Here is a 22,739-nt window from a genome sequence, read left to right on the forward strand (position 1 = left end):
GGTTCCAGAGTGGGCACAAATAAAATTTCAGGGTAGACAACATCAATAAAATAGATAATTATGTTAAAACAAAACCATAATAGATATGAAAACAAACCAAGATCTAATCATGTCAAACCATCAAGAATAAGAAATACTAGATTTGCGGAAGCGTACCTGAATTAATTAATAAAGATTACCCAGAAGCATGAGATCTTTGAATCTTTTTTTGGTTGTGATCTTCCAAGAAGATCGATTTGCTCTTGCCGTAAAAACTCTCTAACGGGATAAGAGTAATGCAAGTTAACCTATTTCTTGGGGACCACCTACCTCTTTATATAGATTGAATATTAGGTCAATCTTTTAAGTATTTATAATTCTTATTAAATTATAAATACAACTTATGGTATCTACACTTTGATTCCATGACACTTTAATACATGTAGCACATGTAACATAATTAGTCACTTAAATTCTGTCATACTTTATGATAACATCATATGTTCCCACAAATATAGATTTTAATCCAACAATCTCCCACAAGGGCAACATATGTTTTCTGACAAATGCACAACTTTAAGAGCTCAAAATTTGTTATCATATAATAAGTATTATATAACAATATCGTCCATCAACTTTATCTATATAGGATCAAAACAGTCTTCGTCATATCAATCATGACTAAACTCATCAGTGGTCATGTATACAAACATAGTCAAATGACATAGATCAATCATGGAGCATATCATAGAAATTACATGCAATGTGAACCGCACATGTCTATTTCCAACTGGTCCTCTTTAAACATTAGTGAGATCAAATTTTACTAAAATCAGAGTGTAGATAAACCAAAACAAACTTTATTTCTGCAGAAAATAACTTTAACATAAATAGCCTTAAATTGAACGAACTGAAATTGTGTCTATCATAAACGAGCATTAAAAATTACAAACTCTCACTAAAACTGAATATCCTTAAATGATATTACACCCAAATTAGTATTGTTCTCATGAAAGACCTTAGGTGACAATTCTTTAGTAAGCGCACAGTTATGAGTTTGTACCAACATGCTCTATAAACACATAATCACTCTGAAATTTCTTTAACAACCAGAAACATAATGTCTATGTGCTCATACTTAAAATGTTTATGTTATATATGAAAAAAATGACTGCAACTTAATAGTCACAAAATAACTTAAGTGATCTTTCTTATCAATCCATAATTAGCAGTTCATGTGACAAAATTTTCCATACATATTTCAATAAGTCGGAGCCCATAAACCTGATGATCTCTTACTTACTAAACATACGATATGTGAATATGTAACATTTTTGTTCTTAGATGTATTGTATGAATCAATTTGACTGCTATCCAACGATTCATACCCAAATTACTTAAATATCTACTTAATATTCTAAAATCATACGTTATATCCAAATGCATATAAATCTGAGTATTCATTAAACTCTTCATTTACTTTTGAGGCATAAAGAACCTTTAATATTTCCTTAGTTTCAAAATCATTCTTAGGGCAATGATCAAGACTAAATTTGTTTCTTTTAGCAATAAGATATATCATTTGGTTTACACCCACTAAACTTATATTATATACAATTGTCAATCAAATTCATCTTAAGACCAAACAAGATAATCTCTTGATGACATGACGAAAGTTGATTAGATCATCTTTCATCATACTACTGTTATCCTTATTTCTTGCAGAAACATAATAATCTAAAATAATATTTCTCTCATCTCGTGGACCTTCCTAATGACACTTGTTCTTTAAGGTTGTTGAGTTTGTTCCTCCATAACAGTTTCAAATCTTAAACTGAGAGTTGTTTCAAAATAACTTTGTTGAGATTTCTAGATTCACTTCTTGATTAACGACATGTATGAACACATGGATATCACCAAAAATAATAATAGGAATTGAGTTATAATCCAATTCTTCCTCAAAATAAATTTCTCAAACCTTATTTCTCCTTCCAAACTCAATATCCTAAAATATAGTGTTATGGATCTCACCTTAATTATGAGATCATAAAACTTATAACCCTAGATTGCTCAAAATAACCAAAGTAGTTGCTTACTATTGTAGAATTCAATTTCTCCTCATATGCCCTAAATTATCTCAAGAGAGAACAATCATTTATAACATATTGTTTGTAACACCCGTAACCCGTATAATTATACCTAAACAGATTATAAATGGCATCCATGTTTCGAAAACAATTTTCTAATTCAAGAGTGATTTAAAATTTATTTTCTTAAAATGGTAAATGATATTATAAAAATATCATATCATATGAATTTTGCTTCATTATAACAAATTTAAGGCAAAATATTTTTTATGAATAGTGAACAGTACCGTGAACAGTGAACAATGTAATGATGCACAAAAACATCAAATTAAAAATGTGTATCGATGCACTGCTACAGTAATTTCAGCAATATATACAAAACTCATAAAATTACCATTTTGTTTCCAAATTTGTACAATAATTCAAATAGAATATTAATAATTACATGCCACTATCTAAGTCAAAATTCCATCATAGGACGTCTTACTGATATTGTAGTGTATTTCTGGATGCTCGGAGTTCCTTGTACTCTTTACTCTATTCTTGGCTTTTTACCTACGCGTGAAAATCATCACACGTTAAGTATATACTTAGTGAGGCAATTTAAAACATTAAACAGTGCAATACAATTCATGCATGAATTTCAATGTCAAAACAAATGTCATAAGATCATGTTACATGCATATCCAATATTTTACCATATACTTACCATTCATTCCATAAGCTCGTAAACTTATTTAACCAATTTACTTATCGTTTAATCCCATAAGCTCGTAAGCTTATTTTACCAATATACTTACCATTTAATACCATAAGCTCGTAAGCTTATTTTATCAATATACTTACCATTAAATACCATAAGCTCGTAAACTTATTTTACCAATAAACCATAAACCATAGTACATAGACAATAGACAATAGCCATAGCCCAATATAACACCCTGAGGACCCTGGGTACACGAGTCAAATATATGCACAGTAGTGCAATCCTGAGTATGACACATAAGGTCGTGTCCACCATCTGTACTAGGTATCCTTAAGTACAGTCCCGAATATGACACATAAGGTCGTGCCCACCATATACACTAGGTATCCTTTAGTGTATTCCCGAATATACAGCCTGCTACTGGACTCTATGGCATGCCAACTATACCCTGTCCCTCAATGACTTACTTAGGCATACAGTCTATTTCATTCATCCATGGTATCATATAACCATATATTTAACATTGGGCATACATACCCGAAAACATTCATGGTAAAATATCATGCATTATCAATGTCATTTCAATTTATAAAAATGACATAATATCATAATTTAACATTGGGTAATTCATAGCCAAAAACATTCATGGTAAAATATCACATTTTCCATGATCAATGCATTATAATTTCATATTGTGACAGATCAATGTCATGTCAATTTATAAAAAATATGACATAATATCATGCTGATATAAACAAGGTAGACTTATCGCAAGTCTTCCTGATGATGTATAAAACATCCATGTATAATGTCATGCATGTATTGCACTCACCTTGACACTTTATATATCCAATATATGTACTTCACTATGTTCCACAATAAACCCTTTTTTATACTTGACTTGCTTCAATCGCAAATTAATCACAATCTGTATAAATCACAAATTCATAATGATACATATGTTAGTATTTTACTAACATAAACATATCAAAAAATAACTCCATAATATACTTGAAACTCATTTTCTATCAAAATATTTAACACTTAATAATTCCTTTTAACATTGGAACCAACTTTTCCAATTTACTCAAAACGATTCTTCACCATTTTATCACTTAGATTCTTAATATCAAAAATTCCAGCATTGAATTTATCACTATTCAAATTCTTTTACAAAAGCATAATTACATTTAAGTACCCCAACTATGCAATTGTTGTACTTAAATCACTAATCTTTTCAAACTTTTAAAATAGTCATATTTCACATCTAAACACACATTTCAATCCCAAAAGAGAAATTTCCAGCATAGTACATCAACTATTAGACAATTATACAACCATTATCAACTTTTTCCAAAATTATGAATTGGTCCCTCAACTTTTTGAAAATTACAAAATGGTCTCCAAATTTTCTAAGGCCTGTAGAATACTTCCTATATCATTTCCAGACCTTATATAATTTTTCCATAATTTTCTCATCCTTTAAGACCAAAGCCTAATGGTTTAAAGATAAAAAAAACTAGGTCTTTCAATCACCTTATAACATATCTATAATCAAATCCTTTATCAATTCTCATCAGAACACAAAGTTCTACAAAGTTATTCTTTTGGCCGAATTTTTAAAAATTATTATAAGAAGATTGAACATGTTATAACTATCAATCAAGCTTGAAAATGAATCTACAACCTAAAAAACATCAAGATTCATCATCAATTTCATGATCCCTTATGTGAACACAAATCCTTGGATTTGGGATCTTTGAAATCCAGCAAGATTAGAAAGTAACATTGGTACCAAATGATAGCGTTTTTCTCGTAGATCACTTTCCTATTTCACGACATAACTCCAATTCCAAAGGAATTAGCTCAAAAATTGAAAATAAAATATTTTTCTTACCTTGGAAGCTTTCTCACGTGAAGATGCTGGAGAAGATGAACATTTAGCATGATATTTTAGATTGATATCATATTTATCATCTTTTAAAATAATATTTAATTCATTAACTTGGAAAATACCAATTTACCCTTAATAAAACTTCATAATCACAATTAAACCAAGATATTTATCCTTATCATCATTCAAATCATATCATCTAAACCTTAACTTCATCCATAAGTCAAATATGAACAAATTATATCTTAGTTTACCGATTTGCCTTTGTAATTTTCTAAAAATTGCAATTCAGTCACTTTAATCAAACAATTCAAATCAAACATGAAATTAAACCATTAAATATTATTTTCCAACATTTTAAAAATGTGAAAATAATATTTTTAATTACTTATTTTCGTGACCCATATGTAACTTTTTAATATTACATTTTGGTCCCTAAACTTTTCAAAGTCTATACTTTGGTTACCAAACTTTAACAAATTTATAATTTAGTCACTAAATAAATCCATTTATGAAATAAAATTATTTTTGGGAAAATTACCACTTAATTCCTTAAACTTTTCCTAATTTTCTAGTTTGACCATCAAACTTTCAAAATTTGCATTTTGATCATTATCTAAATTTTGGGGGTATTACATTGTTGTCTCTTTTGAGCTGGATCCTTAACAACTACATTCTGATTTTATTTTTTCCCTTATCTTTATATGCACTTTTCAAATGAGTATTTTAAAACTTATTATGCTTCAATCTTTCTTCCTCTTTCACACAATGAAAATGAGCTCATTCAGAGTTTATTTCTCCCTTTAAGTTGATTAAACTTAATAGGAAGCGATACTAAAATTACAAGAGCAATTAATTATGTAAAAAAAAACTCGATCTTAAGTGGCTTAAGTCTTAAAGCAATATGAAACATATTCATAATGTACTCCCTCACATTTCCTTGACATGTATAATTTATAGACATCAAAGAGACAAAAGTGATGTCATTTAAACCTTATTATTTTTGGGAAAACATTTCTCAATTTCGTTTAGGAAACTATTGACCTAAGTAATCTTTTCAGATTATGTGACTCTAAATACTTCTAAAATATTGTGCTTCATGACCATTAAATTCATGGAATTTGAACAAATTTCACCTCTCAAAATCCAATTAAGGATGTTATCCCCCATGAGAGGTGGAAATTGTTCTTTCCTTAGTGCATAGTCTTTGTTCGTACAACCAAAACCTTGTGAAAGTGCATTTTCTCATTTTTTTTAGATTCGTTTTCTTAAGCATGAACAAAAAATGTACAATAGCAGATATTGTGTTAGCAATAAATAAATAATTAGCTGAATATAGAACAAAACATAAATAAAACTGAAGCTCGCATCTTAAGTAAACAAATAAATTCAAAATAATAATTAATTTCCATCACAAGATACCAAACACTACATCAATATCAAGTCTTTGGACATTAATATTAACAGTAAACGATACTCTTGTTGTAGTAATCAAACATAGACAATAAGATATGTCGAACAAAAGACTAATCTTTGGACTAATGTAATGCTCACATAAAATAAATACCTTATAATTGTCACATGTTATTACGACAAGTGTTGCTTGTAATCCAACCAAATATTAACTTTCATTTGGACCAATTAATAAATGCATGAATCACAAGAAATACATAATCATCTTGACATTTCAAATAAATCAGTCTATACAAAAGATGTCACTTTGGCGAAATTTTGTTTCAACAAGTCTATTAAAATATTAGACTTAGCCAAAATATGAACGAATTTATTTCAAAATATATATTATAATAACCAATAACCAAAACTGAAAAATCGAATTGAATATACATATATTGCATTAACAATATATATAAAACCATAAAAATGTTGTCAACCAATCAATTTCTCTTAATTTATCTTTTAAGTAAAAGATAACCAAAATAATATTAAATTTGAATATACATAAACCTTATCTCAAGATATCAAATACTTCTTAATATTTCCTTTTTAGACAAAATATTCACTTTAAGTGATATTTGATGTGGTAACCAAACATTGATAATAAGAACATGTCAAGCAAAAATCTTTTTTTGGGTCGATTTATTACTCACACGTTAAATCGAATAATTATCACACGCTTATTATCAAAGTTGTACATGTGATTATGTTAATTACCACTTGTTAAAACCAAACTATAATATATATGAAAACAAACTAGGATATAATCATGTCATACCATCTAGAACAAGAAATACTAGATTTACGGAAGCGTACCTGAATTAATTGATATTACCCAGAAGCTTCAGAAGCTTGAGATCTTTGAATCTTTCTCTAGTTGTGATCTTCCAAGAAGATATGTTTGCTCTTCCCGTAAAAACTCTCTGATGGGATAAGAGCAATACAAGTTAACCTATTTCTTGGGGACCACTACATTTTTATATAGATTGAATATTAGGTCAATTTTTTTAATATTTATAATTATGTCTCTCATCAAATTATAAACACAACTTATGGTATCTATACTCGGATTCCATTACACTTTAATACATATAGAACATGTAACATAATTAGTCACTTAAATTTGTGTCATACTTTATGATAGCATTGTACATTATACATATATGTGCCCACAAATATGGATTTTAATCCAACAAATTTATCGAAGAAAATTCAAAATTTAAGGTGGGCACGTGTACACCCTCAACCCTCAATGATTCAGTCATTGATTCTCTACTTAACTGTTTTCCTGTTACAAGATCGAAAAAATTATTATAGGTAGATAAATAAAATTATAAAATAATAATATAAACTTACATAAAAAATTCTAAATGAAAAAAATATGAAGATAAAGAAATTTTACTATATAAAAAATAGATTATAAAAAATTACATAAATCATAATTATTGCGACACATGCATATTAATCCACACAAATTTTCTCTCTCATATAATCTTAAAAAACCTTATTTAAATATTTGCAAGTGTATAGACATGAAAAATCTTAAAATAAATTTAGGAACGATTAATGTCAAATGATTAAGAGTTATTTGATCATATATTATCTTATATTTATTCCAGATTAATAAAAAATAATTATTATTTTAAACATTGATAAAATAAAAAAAAAATTAATCATATTTTTATCAAAATTAATTATATACATAAAATTTTAATTTTAATTTAATTTTATATATACAAAATTAATATTGATTTTGTAACAAAAAAATTAATATCGATATCAATATGCAAATTTAAGAAATAAATACATCAATTATAATTCAATGTTGGATAAATAAAATTTTTTGTATATATAATTTGTAAATTTTAAATATTACTTTATTAAAAACAGTAATAAAAATCAATTTAAATTTAAATTTTCTGTTGTGGATGTATCCTTATCCATGAAGCAATAACAAAAGCATTATTCATCTGAACTTGTAAAAATTATAGTAAAAATACCTAATTAATTTCTGTGGAAATTAGAAAGTCAACTTCTCCTTTGAAAATTTTTGATCCAAACTGAAAAAACCTGTAGTAAAGCCACACCCCACTTTTTACTCGAATTGGTTAACGTGTCAATATGTTATTGGTCCTACTGAATCTGTGATGTTGTGTAATCCTATGTCGGTCCGCAAGCGAAGAGCACTAAACACACGGCTGGGCTGAGCTGAGCTGAACCCAAACTAAAACAATGGCAAATCGGCAATGAGTAACCGACCAACCAACAGTTAGCGTGAGTGATTCATGTGCAAGCAAATTCAACGGCAGCCGTTGGATGAAATAGCAGTCAATCACAATAACCAAATCGCGGAAAACACCGGGAACAAAAGCCAAACGCACCATCATTCATCACTGTGAAAAGAAAAGAAAAACATAATCCAACGTAATAAACTGAGTGACTTTTTGTTGAAAGAATAGGAATCTGTATATCGAAGCAAGGCGGTGCGGCTAGCAGAGCCGTTTAGCAGAGCCGTTTCTCAGAGGCTCTCGCAACCAGCTGCGCCGCCAAACACCGCCACTACCGCAAACATCTGCGACGAGTCATCGCCTACCAACATGAAGGGCCTCTTCAAATCAAAGCCGCGAACTCCCGTTGACATCGTGCGGCAAACGCGTGATCTCCTCATCTATGCTGATCGCTCCCCCGATAGCCGTGAATCCAAGCGCGAAGAGAAGGTTCTCTTCATCAAGCATCTTTAATTTTAGCACATTAATTATTTCGATTTTTTCTTTGTCGATCTGGCTGTACCTTTTTTCCTCCTTTTTTTTGGAATCTAAATGTTTTCGAATTTTGGGTCCGACATGAGTTAAAATAACTGGAGCTAGGGATTTTAGTTACCACGCGAATTAAATGTTTGCCAATTTCTTTTATGTGGCTAATATTCGGTGTGGATTTTCAGAGCTTGAGATGTTGATTGATCGACTGAAAGTAGCATGGTTTCAGCCTCGAACTCTAATCCTAACATTTGTTCGTAATTTTGATTCAGATGGCAGAATTATGTAAAAACATAAGGGAGTTGAAGTGTATTCTTTATGGAAATAGTGAATCCGAGCCAGTCTCTGAAGCTTGTGCGCAATTAACTCAGGAGTTCTTTAGAGAGAACACGCTACGGCTCTTGATCACTTGTCTTCCTAAATTGAATTTGGAGGTAACGGTAACACCAATGGACTGTTAGTTTATCCTAATCGTTGCTTCTATGATAATTTGACAAGTACCTTCCTTTACAGGCGAGGAAAGATGCAACTCAAGTTGTTGCAAATTTGCAAAGGCAGCAAGTGCAGTCGCGGTTGATTGCTTCTGATTATTTGGAGGCCAACATAGATCTTATGGATATTTTAATAGCAGGGTAAGTGGCAATCAAAAACGGTTTGTAGAAGTTATGATTACCATTTCACCATTCTGATTCTTAGATGTTATTTCTCAGTTATGAGAACACAGACATGGCTTTACATTATGGTGCAATGTTGAGAGAATGCATACGTCATCAGACTATTGCAAGGTAAGCATAGGGGTCCAATTATTTCTTCAAGATTTAGCTTCTCATCCTTTTAGTGAATCTAAATGGAGAACCCAAGTCATTCCTCTTGGTGTTGCACTTAAGAGGCACTCTTGCCTGTTATTTACCTTTTATCTATCTCCATTTTGTAACAAATTTTCTCTTGATATATTGCTGTCTATATATGTCATGTTTGTCTGATTTACAGGTATGTTTTGGAATCTGAACACATGAAGAAGTTTTTTGACTATATACAACTTCCAAATTTCGACATTGCTGCTGATGCTGCCGCAACTTTTAAGGTTGAAATTTGAATACCCCCTCTCAAACACAATTTTTTTGTTAGTCTCTTACTGTTTCACTTCTGAATCTGTATTTATCAGTGGAATCTAGTTTCAGAACTACTTGCTGTTTGCTGTAATTTTTAAAGTAGGGGCAAGATTTGCTTTGCAATTTTAGCATTAAAAAAAGAAAAACATAGTTGTTTGATGTTGAGTCAATCCTGCTTTTCTTTCATCGAGTGCTTTACGTGGCTACTGCCAATTGTTACTGTCATGTAATATCTCATTTTCTTACAGGAGCTTCTGACAAGGCATAAGTCCACTATAGCTGAGTTTCTTTCCAAGAACTATGACTGGGTGAGTTCTACTCCTTTATTATTGTCAAACTATAAATTGTGAAGTTTTGATGTTAAATACTTATCATGGTAACTAAATAATTAGTTCAGCTCAGAAGTATCAGTATCTTTTTTTCTCTCCCCGGTTCTGTCAGCGTTAAATTGTCAGTTAGAATTATTTTATTTGCTTTGTCATGTTTGATTAGATATTTTTATCACATGATTGTAAACTGTAATGATGGTACAATAGCTATATCAATAGTCTCTGAATTTATTCTTCATGCCTCTTTTTATGTTGAAAGTTTTCATTGACTAGAGTTCAATAAAGAGCTTGTTTTTGGTTTCAGTTTTTTGCAGAATATAACTCAAAGCTGCTAGAATCTACCAACTACATTACGAGAAGACAAGCTATTAAGGTATGACACTTGAGAAAGAAACAGCATGCGTTTAAGTGGTTCATTTTCAATCAAAATGAAAGCCGGGTGCTTTTAAACATGCTTGAGTTCATATCAGTTAAAAGGGTTTGTTTTCTGATTTCAAGCTGAAAATATGAGTTTTGAGAAGTACATGGAGTAGAAAATGTTTCACACTTCTAGGACCTGAAACATCAATAATTTGTTAAGAGAAGAATCTCTCGAAGTGTTGCGTTAGATTTGATCACAACTCAATCCAATTGAAGTACCGTTTTTAAAATGTCAAAATCATGGTAGTATGATAGCTCTTTTATTTTAAAATTGTTGAAATAAGATGTGGCAGTGTCACTTGCTGCTTAACTTTTTGTGGCTTAGGAGACATTTTATATATTGTTTTCCTCTATTCTCTTCTTATGTTACAGTTATTGGGGGATATTTTGTTGGACCGCTCAAATTCTGCTGTCATGACCAGATATGTGAGCTCAAGGGATAATTTAAGGATTCTTATGAATCTTCTAAAGGTAAGATACTTCCCCAGATTTCTTTATTTCATGTTTGATTATTCGAATGTTATTTTTCTGATGTTTGATGTCGTGGTTAGTTGGTTTATTTTACTCTAACAACATACTATTTCAACATGAAGCTTTAGTTGCCACTGACTATAGTCAAGAATGATAGGCCTACGTCTGGAAATATTGTTATTCATTTAGTTTATGGGTTTAGGGTTGAAGTTTAGTACTGGACTGTTGATATTACCAGCACAGTAGCTGCAACCACATAGATTTTCCTTGTTCAAGTATTAAAACACAGACACAGAAGTCAAACACTAAATAGTGAAATCCTTTTCTGCAGGAATCAAGCAAGAGCATCCAATTAGAAGCTTTTCATGTTTTCAAGGTGTTGTGTTAATTTTTCCCCCCTTGGATCACTTAGATAGTAATATGAAACATGAAATGGCTCTCCATTTTCTTTGGTTATATATCTTTGTATGTTTCTACAGTTGTTTGCTGCAAATCAGAACAAGCCTCCAGATGTTGTTAGCATACTGGTTGCAAATAAAAGCAAGCTTTTACGTTTGTTTGCTGACTTCAAACCTGATAAAGGTACACTACGGTAACAAAACCTTTTTCCATGTAAGTTTACATGTTTGGCATTTTATTTATCTTTCCGGTTGAATGTCTTGCAGCTGACGAACAGTTTGAGGCAGACAAGGCTCAAGTTGTGAAAGAAATTGCCGCCCTTAATCTTTAGGAACGGCCCAGCATAGTTAGCTCTAATACATTATATTCTTGTTATTTTTGGTTTGAATGTTATTAAAACAGTTGACTGTGATTCACATATCGTTGTTGTCCTTTTAGGACCTGTGTGCAATATATATATATATATATGTATCTGGTTCTTATTATTAAATCTTTCTTCGTCGTTATCTGTAATTCTCAGTGGTTCCGAATTGGATGGATGGGTACATTAGCGTCTTGTCTGTGGAAGGAAAAGGACGAATAGGCTGCACATTGCCATATTCCATGGATCTTCTTATGACAAGGACACAACTGGACTTAGAGACTAGACTAGAATAACCTTCAACTTTCTAAGTTTCCACATCAGATTTGAATATTAATCTTCATTATTCGTAATAGATTCAAAGTATTTATATTTATTATTTGATTTTGCATTACTTTTATTAATAACATATTTAAATATGTATTTATTATCTGAGTTCACAAATAATGAATACAAATATAGACACCTGAATTCATTATCTTCTTTTCTTCTGTAAGATTTATTATTTTAATTTCTTTAACTTACTGAATGCAAATTTAGATTGGATAAAGAAGTGTATCTGGTTTGCTACTATTGCTATATTTCAACTGCAAATTGCTGTGCAAGTCCCCCACGTTAGGAAGGAATGCTTAGCGGATGGCATTTAAACGTGGATGGCAACAAACCTAGAGCGTGAGAAAACTAGAGAGAAGAAAATTCTAAGGAAATCCAGGGGCATTTTGTTTCTCTGGTAGCATTATTGTGTTATGTGAACTCAAAACTCATGGTCTCTTTTTGCTACCCGACATGCTCCCAAAATCATCCATCAATTTTCCTAACGCTTACTCTTACCAGATGATCTAACGCGGCTGATATTTTTTCTTGTTTTATTTAGTTGTTTCTGTAAATTCTTTGGAGTTCAGGTTGTGTTGAAGAGTTCTTGGCCACTGAAGTCGATGCAGCTAAGAAAAGCCGGCGAGGTTCATTTCTTTGATAGAAGAAAACAAGACCTCAGTCGGAGCATGTGGGGGCGATTATACCACCTTTGGTATCCCTTCTTATCAACGGATCCAGCATATGCAAGACAGATGCACTAACAACCCTTTATAAGCCGTGTTGGGCAAGGCAGAGCAGAGCAAGAGATGGTTATAGTTGATTGAATTACTTTGTTGATTAAACATTGTTATCTACACCATAAAATGCAACATCTATCTCATGTAAAATGCTTAGTTTTGCATCGTATGCATTTATACGTTGAACATCAAGTAATGTTTTCTTCATATCGACAATTGATGTATTCGTTGAATGTTAATTTGGCAGGCTGAAAGCTCTTCTTCTATTATTTAGCTGGCAGAGCAAGTGTGTTTTGTCATTCCGTACCTTGTGGAGACTTCATTATATAGAATATGCAAAAGAAAACGGTGCAACATATGAATTATAAACCAAAAACCGTTTGTGGGAGTAAATATCAAGAAATATTTTCATTAATAAGATTTCTTGTACAACATTTATAAGGTTATCAATGGACAGTAAAAGTAAAACCGAAATTGGGATATCGGGTGGAATTACAATACTTAAACAAGCTAATTTATATTGAAGGCCAAGGCCGAGGAACTAAGCAGGCGTGGGGCTACCCCTCGACTTTCTCCTAAATTCTTTGGGCCTGTAACCAGTCTCTAGCATCTTCTCAACCTCCTCGAACGGAAATCCTTTAGTTTCAGGCACAAACGCGTAGATACAAATAAAGCCAGTCGCACAAAACCCAGAAAAGAGGATGAAGGTGCCAGGCGAACCAATAGCTTTGGTTAAGGTCAAGAAAGTCTCGCTGACAATGAGATTGGAGATCCAGTTGGACATGACAGCTATTCCCCAACCCAAACCTCTATACTTGAGTGGGTAAATCTCAGAGTTGACAATCCATGGCACAGTTCCCATGCCAGGGGAGAAGCAAATGATGTACAACCCTAGAAGTATGATTGCAACGAACCCTATTTTGCTCGGGCAACCCACTCGAACCAAGCACGATTCCCCCCCCCCCCCGACATGCATCTTTCAGCTCTGTAGTCGCTGCCAGGCAAGTTCCTGGAAAAAGCTGAAAGAGCAACAATCCAAGTGAATATGAATATGACACAGGATTTTTAATGAGTGTAAAAGAATTGGAGTGGTAAAATATGCTTACTTGATTGGCTTTATTATCACAGAAACCGCATTCAGCTTTCAGGCAAGACATGCAGTTCCATGATGCTGGGTTAGCAGCTGACGTATAGCTGGGTCATGTAGCATTTAGAACAAATAACGTGGATTCCGACGGGTTAATCATGGGAGCGTGGAGAGGAGCCTGCCAGAACACTGCGGACAACCCTGCGAGGCATACGATGATACCCACCATTGAAATGAGCATCATCTACCTCCTGCCGGTTCTGTCAACAAAAAACATGCTCGCCACAGACCCCAAGAGCATTAAGACCCGAAGTGACCAGAGAAAGTGTCATCGCCGTCTTGTTCGATGCAAACCCCGCAACTGAACTATCACTGGGCTGTAATACATCACCGTGTTGATGCCTGAGAATTGCTGAGCCACCTGACTGTCACTCCAGCATACAACCCCCTTCGGACTACAACATTTCCAAAAGCACCCTTCAACTTTTGCTTCATAGAGTCCCCAATCTCTTGCTCGTCAGCCTTCTCAGTTTCCACAGAGATTCTCAAAGTATTTATCTCCTTGTTAACTTCGTCACCAGAATAGATCTTTTGCAGTATGGCCTTGGCCTCTTGCACCTTGTTCTGAAGGGAACATAATAAACAATCATCATCATCATTATTGCCTCATAAACATCAATCGGACAAGATTTTAACCTGTCTGTAAAGCCATCTAGGAGACTCGGGAAGTGTCAGCATCAACATAAACTGAACCTGGGCAGGGAGTCCAGCTACACCAAGCATCCAACGCCAGGTTCCTGGAGTCAAACACAATAAAAATTGGTTGTAATTGGAGAGGAAGTTGACTCCAACTTCCCTATACTAGAACTTGAGACAATAAGAGATGATAAATTTCGAACTATAATGTTCTTTATGACATACACGAGTGAAAGCGAGATTGACTACGCAAGCCAGAAACTGGCCTGTTGTAATAAGCAAGCCGTTTCGTGCTAACAAGTGCACCTCGGATTCTAGCAGGGGGAAGCTACCGAAATGTAAAGAGGTATGGTCATAGAAGCCATTCCCACTCCTAAACCAACGAAAACCGGTCCTAACCTGTAGCCATGTCTTCTTGTCAACTTCATTGAAGTCATATAAAGTAGAGCACCCGATATAACTCCTGGAATCCAACATAAGAGAAAATAACCTCAGTGATCAAAAATGCTTTATAATATACGATTTTAACCAACTTTTTTGGGATTTGCCAAAATGACCAACAAAATTGCAATGTGATCGCTAATTCGTAATGCAATCTCAGGTATCGCAAATCAGTTTCCAGATTCGCAACGCGAACTTCGACTATCGCATTGCGATTTACATATTCGCATTGCGATAGTCCAAGTTCGCGTTGCGATTTTCCAAATTCGTTGCGATAATCCAAGTTTGCTTTGCGATTTATTCCAAATTCGTTGCGATAGTCCAAGTTTACAAATTCGTTGCGATAGTCTCCAAGTTCGTTGCGATAGTCCAAAATCGCAACGACTGGTGGTATTGTATTTGTTTCTTAAGAATTTTCTCTAAAAAGATAGTATTTGCGCAGACGTGTCGAAGACATGTATGACCACGACCACGACCACGACCACGATCACGACCCGACCCGAGACGGACGGCAGCGGCGCGCGATAATCCCCCTTGTTCTCTATCACTCAACAAGGAAGTGGGAAAATCAAGCCTTAAATACCATTCCCAATAGTGTTTCCAATACTATGTGGGATTGAGCATTACCAACACTTGTTCCCAATACTTGAATTTATCTTATGCGTTAATTATGGTGTTTCATGAGTATAATAGTTGTTATAATTTATCGGTGCTTTGGTGATAAATAAATGTACAAATTTTTATTATGGTGTTTCATGAGTGCAACAGTAAAACAATAAGGTAAAATTCTATTATTGATTAAATTTAGTTTCATTGATTATGGTTTCGTAAAGTATACAATATATATTTGTATTGATTGTTGATTGCACGGTTAAGAAATTTTATTACAGTTATGTACTGTTTATTTTATTAAATTCGAATTCAATATTTGGCTAATCATATAGTTGGTTTTAGTTTTTTGTATCGTGTTCTAGTTTATTTTGATGAATCTATAATTAAGAAATTCTTGAAAGATAGTCAAATATTAAGGTTTTTTTATTTTTAATGGTGTCATTTAGACAAAATTATTTTGACTTATTTTGGAAATCGTGATGTGATAATAAAATTTATGTAATCTTTGATTCTTATTAGAATATTAACTTCTTTAGTATATGCTTACTACTATTTCAGTTACCAAATATAGATATATATGATGCTAATGTTATGAATTATGAGATATATATTTGATTAAAGATTTAATTCATTAGTATTGAGAACTAGTGTTGGTAATGCTCAATCCCATATTGTATTGTAAACACTATTGGGAATGGTATTTGAGGTTTGGCTTTCCCACTTCCTTGTTGAGTGATAGAGAAGAAGGGGGACTCTCGCGTGCCGTCGTCCGTCTCGGGTCGGGTCGTGGTCGTGGTAATACGTGTCTTCGACACATCCGCGCGAATACTATCTTTTTAGAGAAAATTCTTAAGAACAAATGCAATACCACCAGTCGTTTCGATTTTGGACTATCGCAACGAATTTGGAATACGCAAACTTGGACTATCGCAACGCAAACTTAGACTATCGCAACGAATTTGGAAAATATATCGCAATACGAATATGTAAATCGCAATGCGATAGTCGAAGTTCGCGTTGCGAATATGGAAACTGATTGGCTATACCTGAGATCGCGTTGCGAATTAGCGATCGCATTGCGATTTTGTTTGTCATTTTGGTAAATTCAAAAAAAGTTAGTTAAAATCGTATATTATAAGGCATTTTTGGTCATTGAGGTTATTTTCTCCAACATTAATTATCTTTTATATCGTTTAAGTGAATTGTTTGATTTGCGTAGTTGCAGAATGATTATTAATTATAAGCAAGTGAATGAGTTAAATTTTCTTTGTTTTCAACGTCGAATAAGCCGATGTTGACAGTGTTTTAATAATGTTCGTCACTGTCTTAAATTAACTCGTTTCTTTTACTATGTTTAGAGTAGTAAAATGTAGCTGTCTGAGATTCAACACAAATTTCTCCGTCGGACAGACACCATCAATTTTAGGGCTATTTGATATAACTGACACCTTTTTTTTTAAATTTTCCGTTTCTGATATCGTTTGACCAATATTTCCAGAAGTAGCACCATTTCTACTGAGTTGGCAAAGGCGCGTCCCCGGGAACGCGCTTTACCTGTGTTTTCGCTGAGTTGGATGCCACGTGTGGAAGGCGCATCCCCGGGGACCCGCCTTTGCCAACTCAGCAGATACGTGTGGAAAGCGCATCCCCGGGGACGCGCCTTCCATTAAATGTCATAAATGCCCCCATCCATTTTTCCTAACTACCCCTCCTCCTCCCCTATATAAACCCCCTCAACCCTCCCTCATTCTTCACACCAAAATCATCTTCTCCTCTCTTATATAACTCAAATTCTCCAACTATTTGAGTTTTAAATTTGTTATTAGTGGTAAGAAATTTATTTTTATGTTAATATTTTTTTAAATAGTTATTATTTTTTATTAATATATTTATGTAAATATTATATTTTTATTAAAATAATATTTATATAATTATTATTTATTTAGAATTATTAATTTTTTTTGCTAATTATATTGTTTTGTCTACAGTTATAATGGAAAACGAAATGCTGTTGCGATTGGATATTGATCATATCTCCAGACATTTTAGCGATATGATAATATTTTTTATAATTAATGTTAATATTTAAATTTATTTTTATTTTAAAGTTATTATGAATTTATATTAATTTTTATTTTTTATAATGTATATTATTTAGGATGTTGATCGTATTTTAGAGACTTTTATTAAAATCCACGTATACCGACACCGGAACGTATTTTGCCATATTTGGCTTCTGCCGGGTTCGGGTATATTGCAACAATTATAGGCGGTTGCAAACTCGAACCTGTCCTAATTTCTGCACTGATTGAGAGATGGAGGCCCGAGACACACACTTTTCACCTTCCATGTGGAGAGGCGACAATTACATTGGAGGATGTCTCTATGCATCTGGGGTTTCCCGTCGACGGAAATATGATGTGTGGTATGGCGGATGGTGATTGGCAATCAATGTGTATTGATTATCTTGTAGCTGCTCCGCCAGAGTTTAATGGAGGTAGAATAGCTTTATCTTGGTTGAAAGCTAATTTTGAGGTTTTAAATGAAAATGCTTCAGAGGATCAAGCAAAGGCATGTGCTCGGGCATATATTCTACGAATAATTGGAGGAATATTGATGCCCGACAAATCTCGCAACCAGGTGCATTGTATGTGGTTGCGGCATCTGATCGATTTTGATGAAGCTGGAAGATATAGTTGGGGTGCTGCAGTTTTGGCATTTCTCTTTAGAGAAATGTGTCGGGCGACGAATTATAAGAAAACTGCTATCGGTGGATGTCTTATGCTTCTACAATCATGGGCGTGGTTCCGCATGCCTTTCTTATGCCCGATCGTGAATGAACCATACGTATTCCCCTTATTGTTGAGGTAATTTTCGAACTAAATTTTGATTTAAATATTTTCAATTAAATAGGGTGATATTTAGTTTATATTTCATAGGTGGTCGATGAAAAGAAATGACCATAAAAGTATACCTACTGGGTTAGAGGAAATTCGTTTACTTATTGATACGAAAGCTGGGTCTGAGGTATGTTTTTAAATTTGTTTAATTATTAATATTTTAATTTAAAATGTTAGATATAATTAGAATATTTTATTTATTTGAATTGTATATTTATATTTCAGTTTCAGTGGATACCTTATGCGAGCGATGAAGTGAAAGCTTGCATCCCACCCCACCTTAGTGGGTCATTAGAGGTATGGATATCGGTTATACCTCTTATATGTTATGCTATTATTGAGTGGCATCCAGTTGATCGCGTGCTCCGTCAGTATGGTTGTACGCAATATATTCATGGAGCTCCTAGGAATTTAGACGACGTGCATAACATAGATAGACGAGGGAAGAAAGATGTTAACTGGGTGGTGAGAAACAGAGATTGGATTGCGCTTTGGGAGAACCGATATACACTGGTGGCCCCTCGACAATATTACGCTGAAACTGGTCATATGGTTACGGATAACTATATGGACTGGTTTAATGAAAATGGGAAGCCGTTTCTACTTTCGGCGGAAGCACGGGGGGTTAACATTCCTAGGCGTCGAGAAAGACGTCAACCGTCTCAATATCATCGTCCCCCGACGCGTGGACGGAGAGAAGGCGCTACCGGTTATGCATCAGTCCCACCACAACATCCTTATCCGTCGATGCCGCAGGGGTACATGCCCAGCCCTCCACTTCATATGCCAAGCCCACCAGTTTATATGCCATCTCCGCAGGGTTACATTCCGAGCCCGCAGGGTTACATTCCTAGCCCGCCAGGTTACATGCCTAGCCCGCAGGGTTTTATACCATATGGAGGTGCATATACGACTATGTTTAATGATCCAGCATATGGTTCATATGCATCTTATTTGGCTGGTGGTGCTTCTCCGCAGACACCTTAATCTCCATCTGGATCACAGACATCGATGCCAATGTTTCCACAGTTTTCACAGTTCCCGGGGAGCGGTGGGATTGTTACTAGCACTCCTCCAGGGTCGTTATTTTATACAGGCCCTTCAGCCCCTTCAGCGTCATCTACACCAAATGAAGAAAATGCTGCTGATGATGATAGTGAAGATGATGAGACTGAAGAACAAGTTCCACGAAGAAATCCTCCACGAAATAGACAACCACCGCCATGTGGAACTCATTCGAGAAGACGACATCGGTGATCCAGTTATATTTAATGTTATTTAAATAATTATATTTCAGAATTTTATGTAATTTGGTTATGTTATTTAAATGTTTCATTGTTGTTACATACATATTTTTTAATGTTATTTTTTATTCACATTTAACATTAAATGTTTGATAAATGTTTTTAAAATGCAAATTATATTATTAGAAATTTAAAATAAAAATAAAAATAATATTATTCAAATTTAAATTTAAAATATAAATTATAGTATTCGAAATTTAACATTAAATTTCAACTTAATATTCCAATTGTATTCGAAATTAAAAGTTATATTCCAATTATAGTTCACAATACTTAAATTGAAATTAAATTTATCCATACATATGATTTTATCATTAACATATATATTAAAACGTATACATTAAAATCAACTTATGTTGAGTTCATCGATCGACGGAATCGGCCAAGAGGGGGTGAATTGGCAATTTATTCAATGTCACATTTCAATGCTCATTCCATACAATTTCAATGTCACAATCAACTTATCACTTCTAAATAATTTATATAATTTGTATAATTTGTCAATGTATGTACACCTAAATAATTTTTTTTAACTTTTAAATACATAAATATATTTAATATATTTATTTAATATAATAATTAATATTATTAGTTATAATTTTTTTTAAAATATAATAATAATTCCACCTTCTAAGTAGAGAAAAATATTAAATTAAATAAATTAAAAGTTATTAAAAAATTTATGTATACGATGACACATTTCATGTTCTGATTGGAGGATTAAATTTATTAAATTAAATTTTCAATAAGACTAATTTTATAAAATATGTAAGTCTTGAAGATTAAATATGTAATTATACTAATTTATTAACTTATACATCAATATTTTCGTTAAATATTGATATGATATGACTAGATTGATAACATTTAAATAATTAACTGATAAAATTAATAGATCGATAATCAAAATCAAAAATAATAATATAACCATATGTGTAATATTATAATTTCATACATTTTTCCTATAATCGAAACATTTTATAATAATAATAAAATACGTGTCTGCTGATTCTTACATTTGATAATTCTTACATTATAATCGAAACATTTTACATAATATATTATTAATTTATAATAATAATAAAAATAAACTATTTATTATTAAATAAAATACGTGTCTGCTGAGTTGACAAAGGCGCGTCCTCGAGGATGCGCATTCCACACGTGGCATCCAACTCAGCGAAAACACGGGTAAAGCGCGTCCCCGGGGACGCGCTTTTGCCAACTCAGCAGAAAGGGTGCTACTTCTGAAAATATTGGTCAAACGGTATCAAAAAGAAAAAATTAAAAAAAAGGGTGTCAGTTATGTCAAATAACCCAATTTTAGGACATGACAATTATAGGACGTCCTTTAGAACTGCCTTTTACTTTTTCTTTTGAGGTTGAATTCATGTGCTGGATGGGATTTTGCTTTTACTGCCAAATCAACACAACAACTCTCTTCGATTTTATTTGGATAAGTGGTGCCTTTTATTCCTCCAAGAAGTAAGCAAAGGTTGCTACTGCCAATATTAACAATACTTTGATGCTTCTAATTTAACAAGCCAAGTCTCATCCCTAGTCTTGCGGTTGGAATTAAATCAAATGATATTTGATTTACACTATTATTTTACTTTATATATAATATGTAGCTATTGGGTTTTCCAGTTGGGCCATCTGAACTTTAGGTCTTTGAGAGGCGCCCACTAAATGAGGGCTATAAAGCAACACAAGATCACCTCCTTCGTTAGCACCAATAGACTCTTTTCTTCAATATTCTCGGCAAAATCTTTTAGGCGTTTCGATTAAAGTTGATCTGCGTTGGAAAAGTTAATAGTATGTTTTCCTGTTTACTTTAAGCATAAAGCGTTTCGAATTTTTGTATTTTTTTTCCAATTTTTCCCTACTTCACTTCTTATTGTTTTTCTTCAAGATTTTCTGATAAATCTATTGTGACGGGGGTTTTAAACCCTAATCTTTGAATTGGGGGCAAACCTGATTTTGTTTATATATCTCTAAGATAACGTCACATGAAAATGATCATTGATGTAGACGGTCCTTCCTTTGGGTAGTTCCTCCATCGATAAGTTTCTCATATTCCATCGCCTTATGGAGCGGCGTCGCTGCTTTTACCATTTTGGACTTGCCATGGGACGTATATTCCAATTAAAACCCTTTTAGATAATTCGAGATTATCTTTTTTTTTTAATTTCACACTATGTAGCTTTGATTTGGTTTTACTTATGGTAGTATGAATATGACCGGGTATCAAAATCCCTTTCTTCGTTTGGGGCAAATCGATAAATTATCTTTGTATATCCCAAAGATAACGTTGTATACTAACGATGGTTGACGTTGTCGGTCCTCCTTTGGGGGAGGTCCTCTGTCGACGGCAGTTTCACATTCCATTGCCTCGTGGAGCGGCGTTGCTGCTTTTATCATGTGGGATTGGCCATGTGACTTACATAGCTATTTTGCTTGTTTTATTTAAAATAAGAGAATTGGTTTGATGTTGTGGGCAATGAGGATAGCAATCACAAAATACCATCTTTCGGGACTGATTGTCTTCTTAAGCCTTGATGTTTTGTCTGCAATTCTGATGCCCTTTTAACTTACAGCCTTTTTGAGTCCGTGTTCTTTATATGTTCAGAGTGAAATATGTTTTCTTGCAGTTCGTTTGCTTGTTGCAGGAAAAGAAA

At 33.2% G+C, this 22,739-nt stretch overlaps 1 protein-coding gene, 1 long non-coding RNA gene and 2 pseudogenes across 3 annotated transcripts; 2 read left to right on the forward strand and 2 right to left on the reverse strand.

Moving 5' to 3' along the window:
* Nucleotides 1-1,251: 1,251 nt before the first annotated feature.
* On the reverse strand, nt 1,252-8,486 carry LOC120168193. Its single transcript, XR_005520103.1, has 3 exons — nt 8,347-8,486; nt 2,923-2,928; nt 1,252-1,263 (listed from the first exon to the last, which is right to left on the reverse strand). It is a non-coding gene; the product is annotated as an uncharacterized LOC120168193 (long non-coding RNA).
* Nucleotides 8,486-11,969, forward strand: LOC120168192 (putative MO25-like protein At5g47540). 2 transcript variants are annotated; one of them, XM_039176994.1, is made up of 11 exons: nt 8,486-8,838; nt 9,150-9,311; nt 9,391-9,509; nt 9,588-9,662; nt 9,868-9,961; nt 10,238-10,297; nt 10,623-10,691; nt 11,111-11,209; nt 11,541-11,585; nt 11,689-11,791; nt 11,875-11,969. In XM_039176994.1, the coding sequence occupies exons 1-11, from the start codon at nt 8,719-8,721 to the stop codon at nt 11,937-11,939; spliced, it is 1,011 nt and encodes a 336-aa protein (XP_039032925.1). In that variant the 5' UTR covers nt 8,486-8,718; the 3' UTR covers nt 11,940-11,969. The 2 variants fall into 2 exon arrangements, with proteins under 2 accessions (XP_039032925.1, XP_039032926.1); XM_039176995.1 differs by lacking the exon at nt 11,541-11,585.
* Nucleotides 11,970-13,562: 1,593 nt separating this feature from the next.
* Nucleotides 13,563-15,232, reverse strand: LOC120168158 (annotated as a pseudogene).
* Nucleotides 15,233-22,556: 7,324 nt separating this feature from the next.
* On the forward strand, nt 22,557-22,645 carry LOC120168248 (annotated as a pseudogene).
* The last annotated feature ends 94 nt before the right edge of the window (nt 22,646-22,739 follow it).

This window comes from Hibiscus syriacus, unplaced genomic scaffold (assembly GCF_006381635.1).
Source record: "Hibiscus syriacus cultivar Baekdansim isolate YM2019G1 unplaced genomic scaffold, ASM638163v2 tig00111715_pilon, whole genome shotgun sequence".
Lineage (NCBI taxonomy): Eukaryota > Viridiplantae > Streptophyta > Magnoliopsida > Malvales > Malvaceae > Hibiscus > Hibiscus syriacus.

Excerpts from the sequence above, each read along its gene's own strand:
- LOC120168192 (XM_039176994.1), top strand. The coding sequence starts at position 8,719 with ATGAAGGGCCTCTTCAAATCAAAGCCGCGAACTCCCGTTGACATCGTG. Across the intron at positions 8,839-9,149 it reads AATCCAAGCGCGAAGAGAAG|ATGGCAGAATTATGTAAAAA; the intron begins GTTCTCTTCATC and ends ATTTTGATTCAG. Across the intron at positions 11,210-11,540 it reads TTCTTATGAATCTTCTAAAG|GAATCAAGCAAGAGCATCCA; the intron begins GTAAGATACTTC and ends CCTTTTCTGCAG.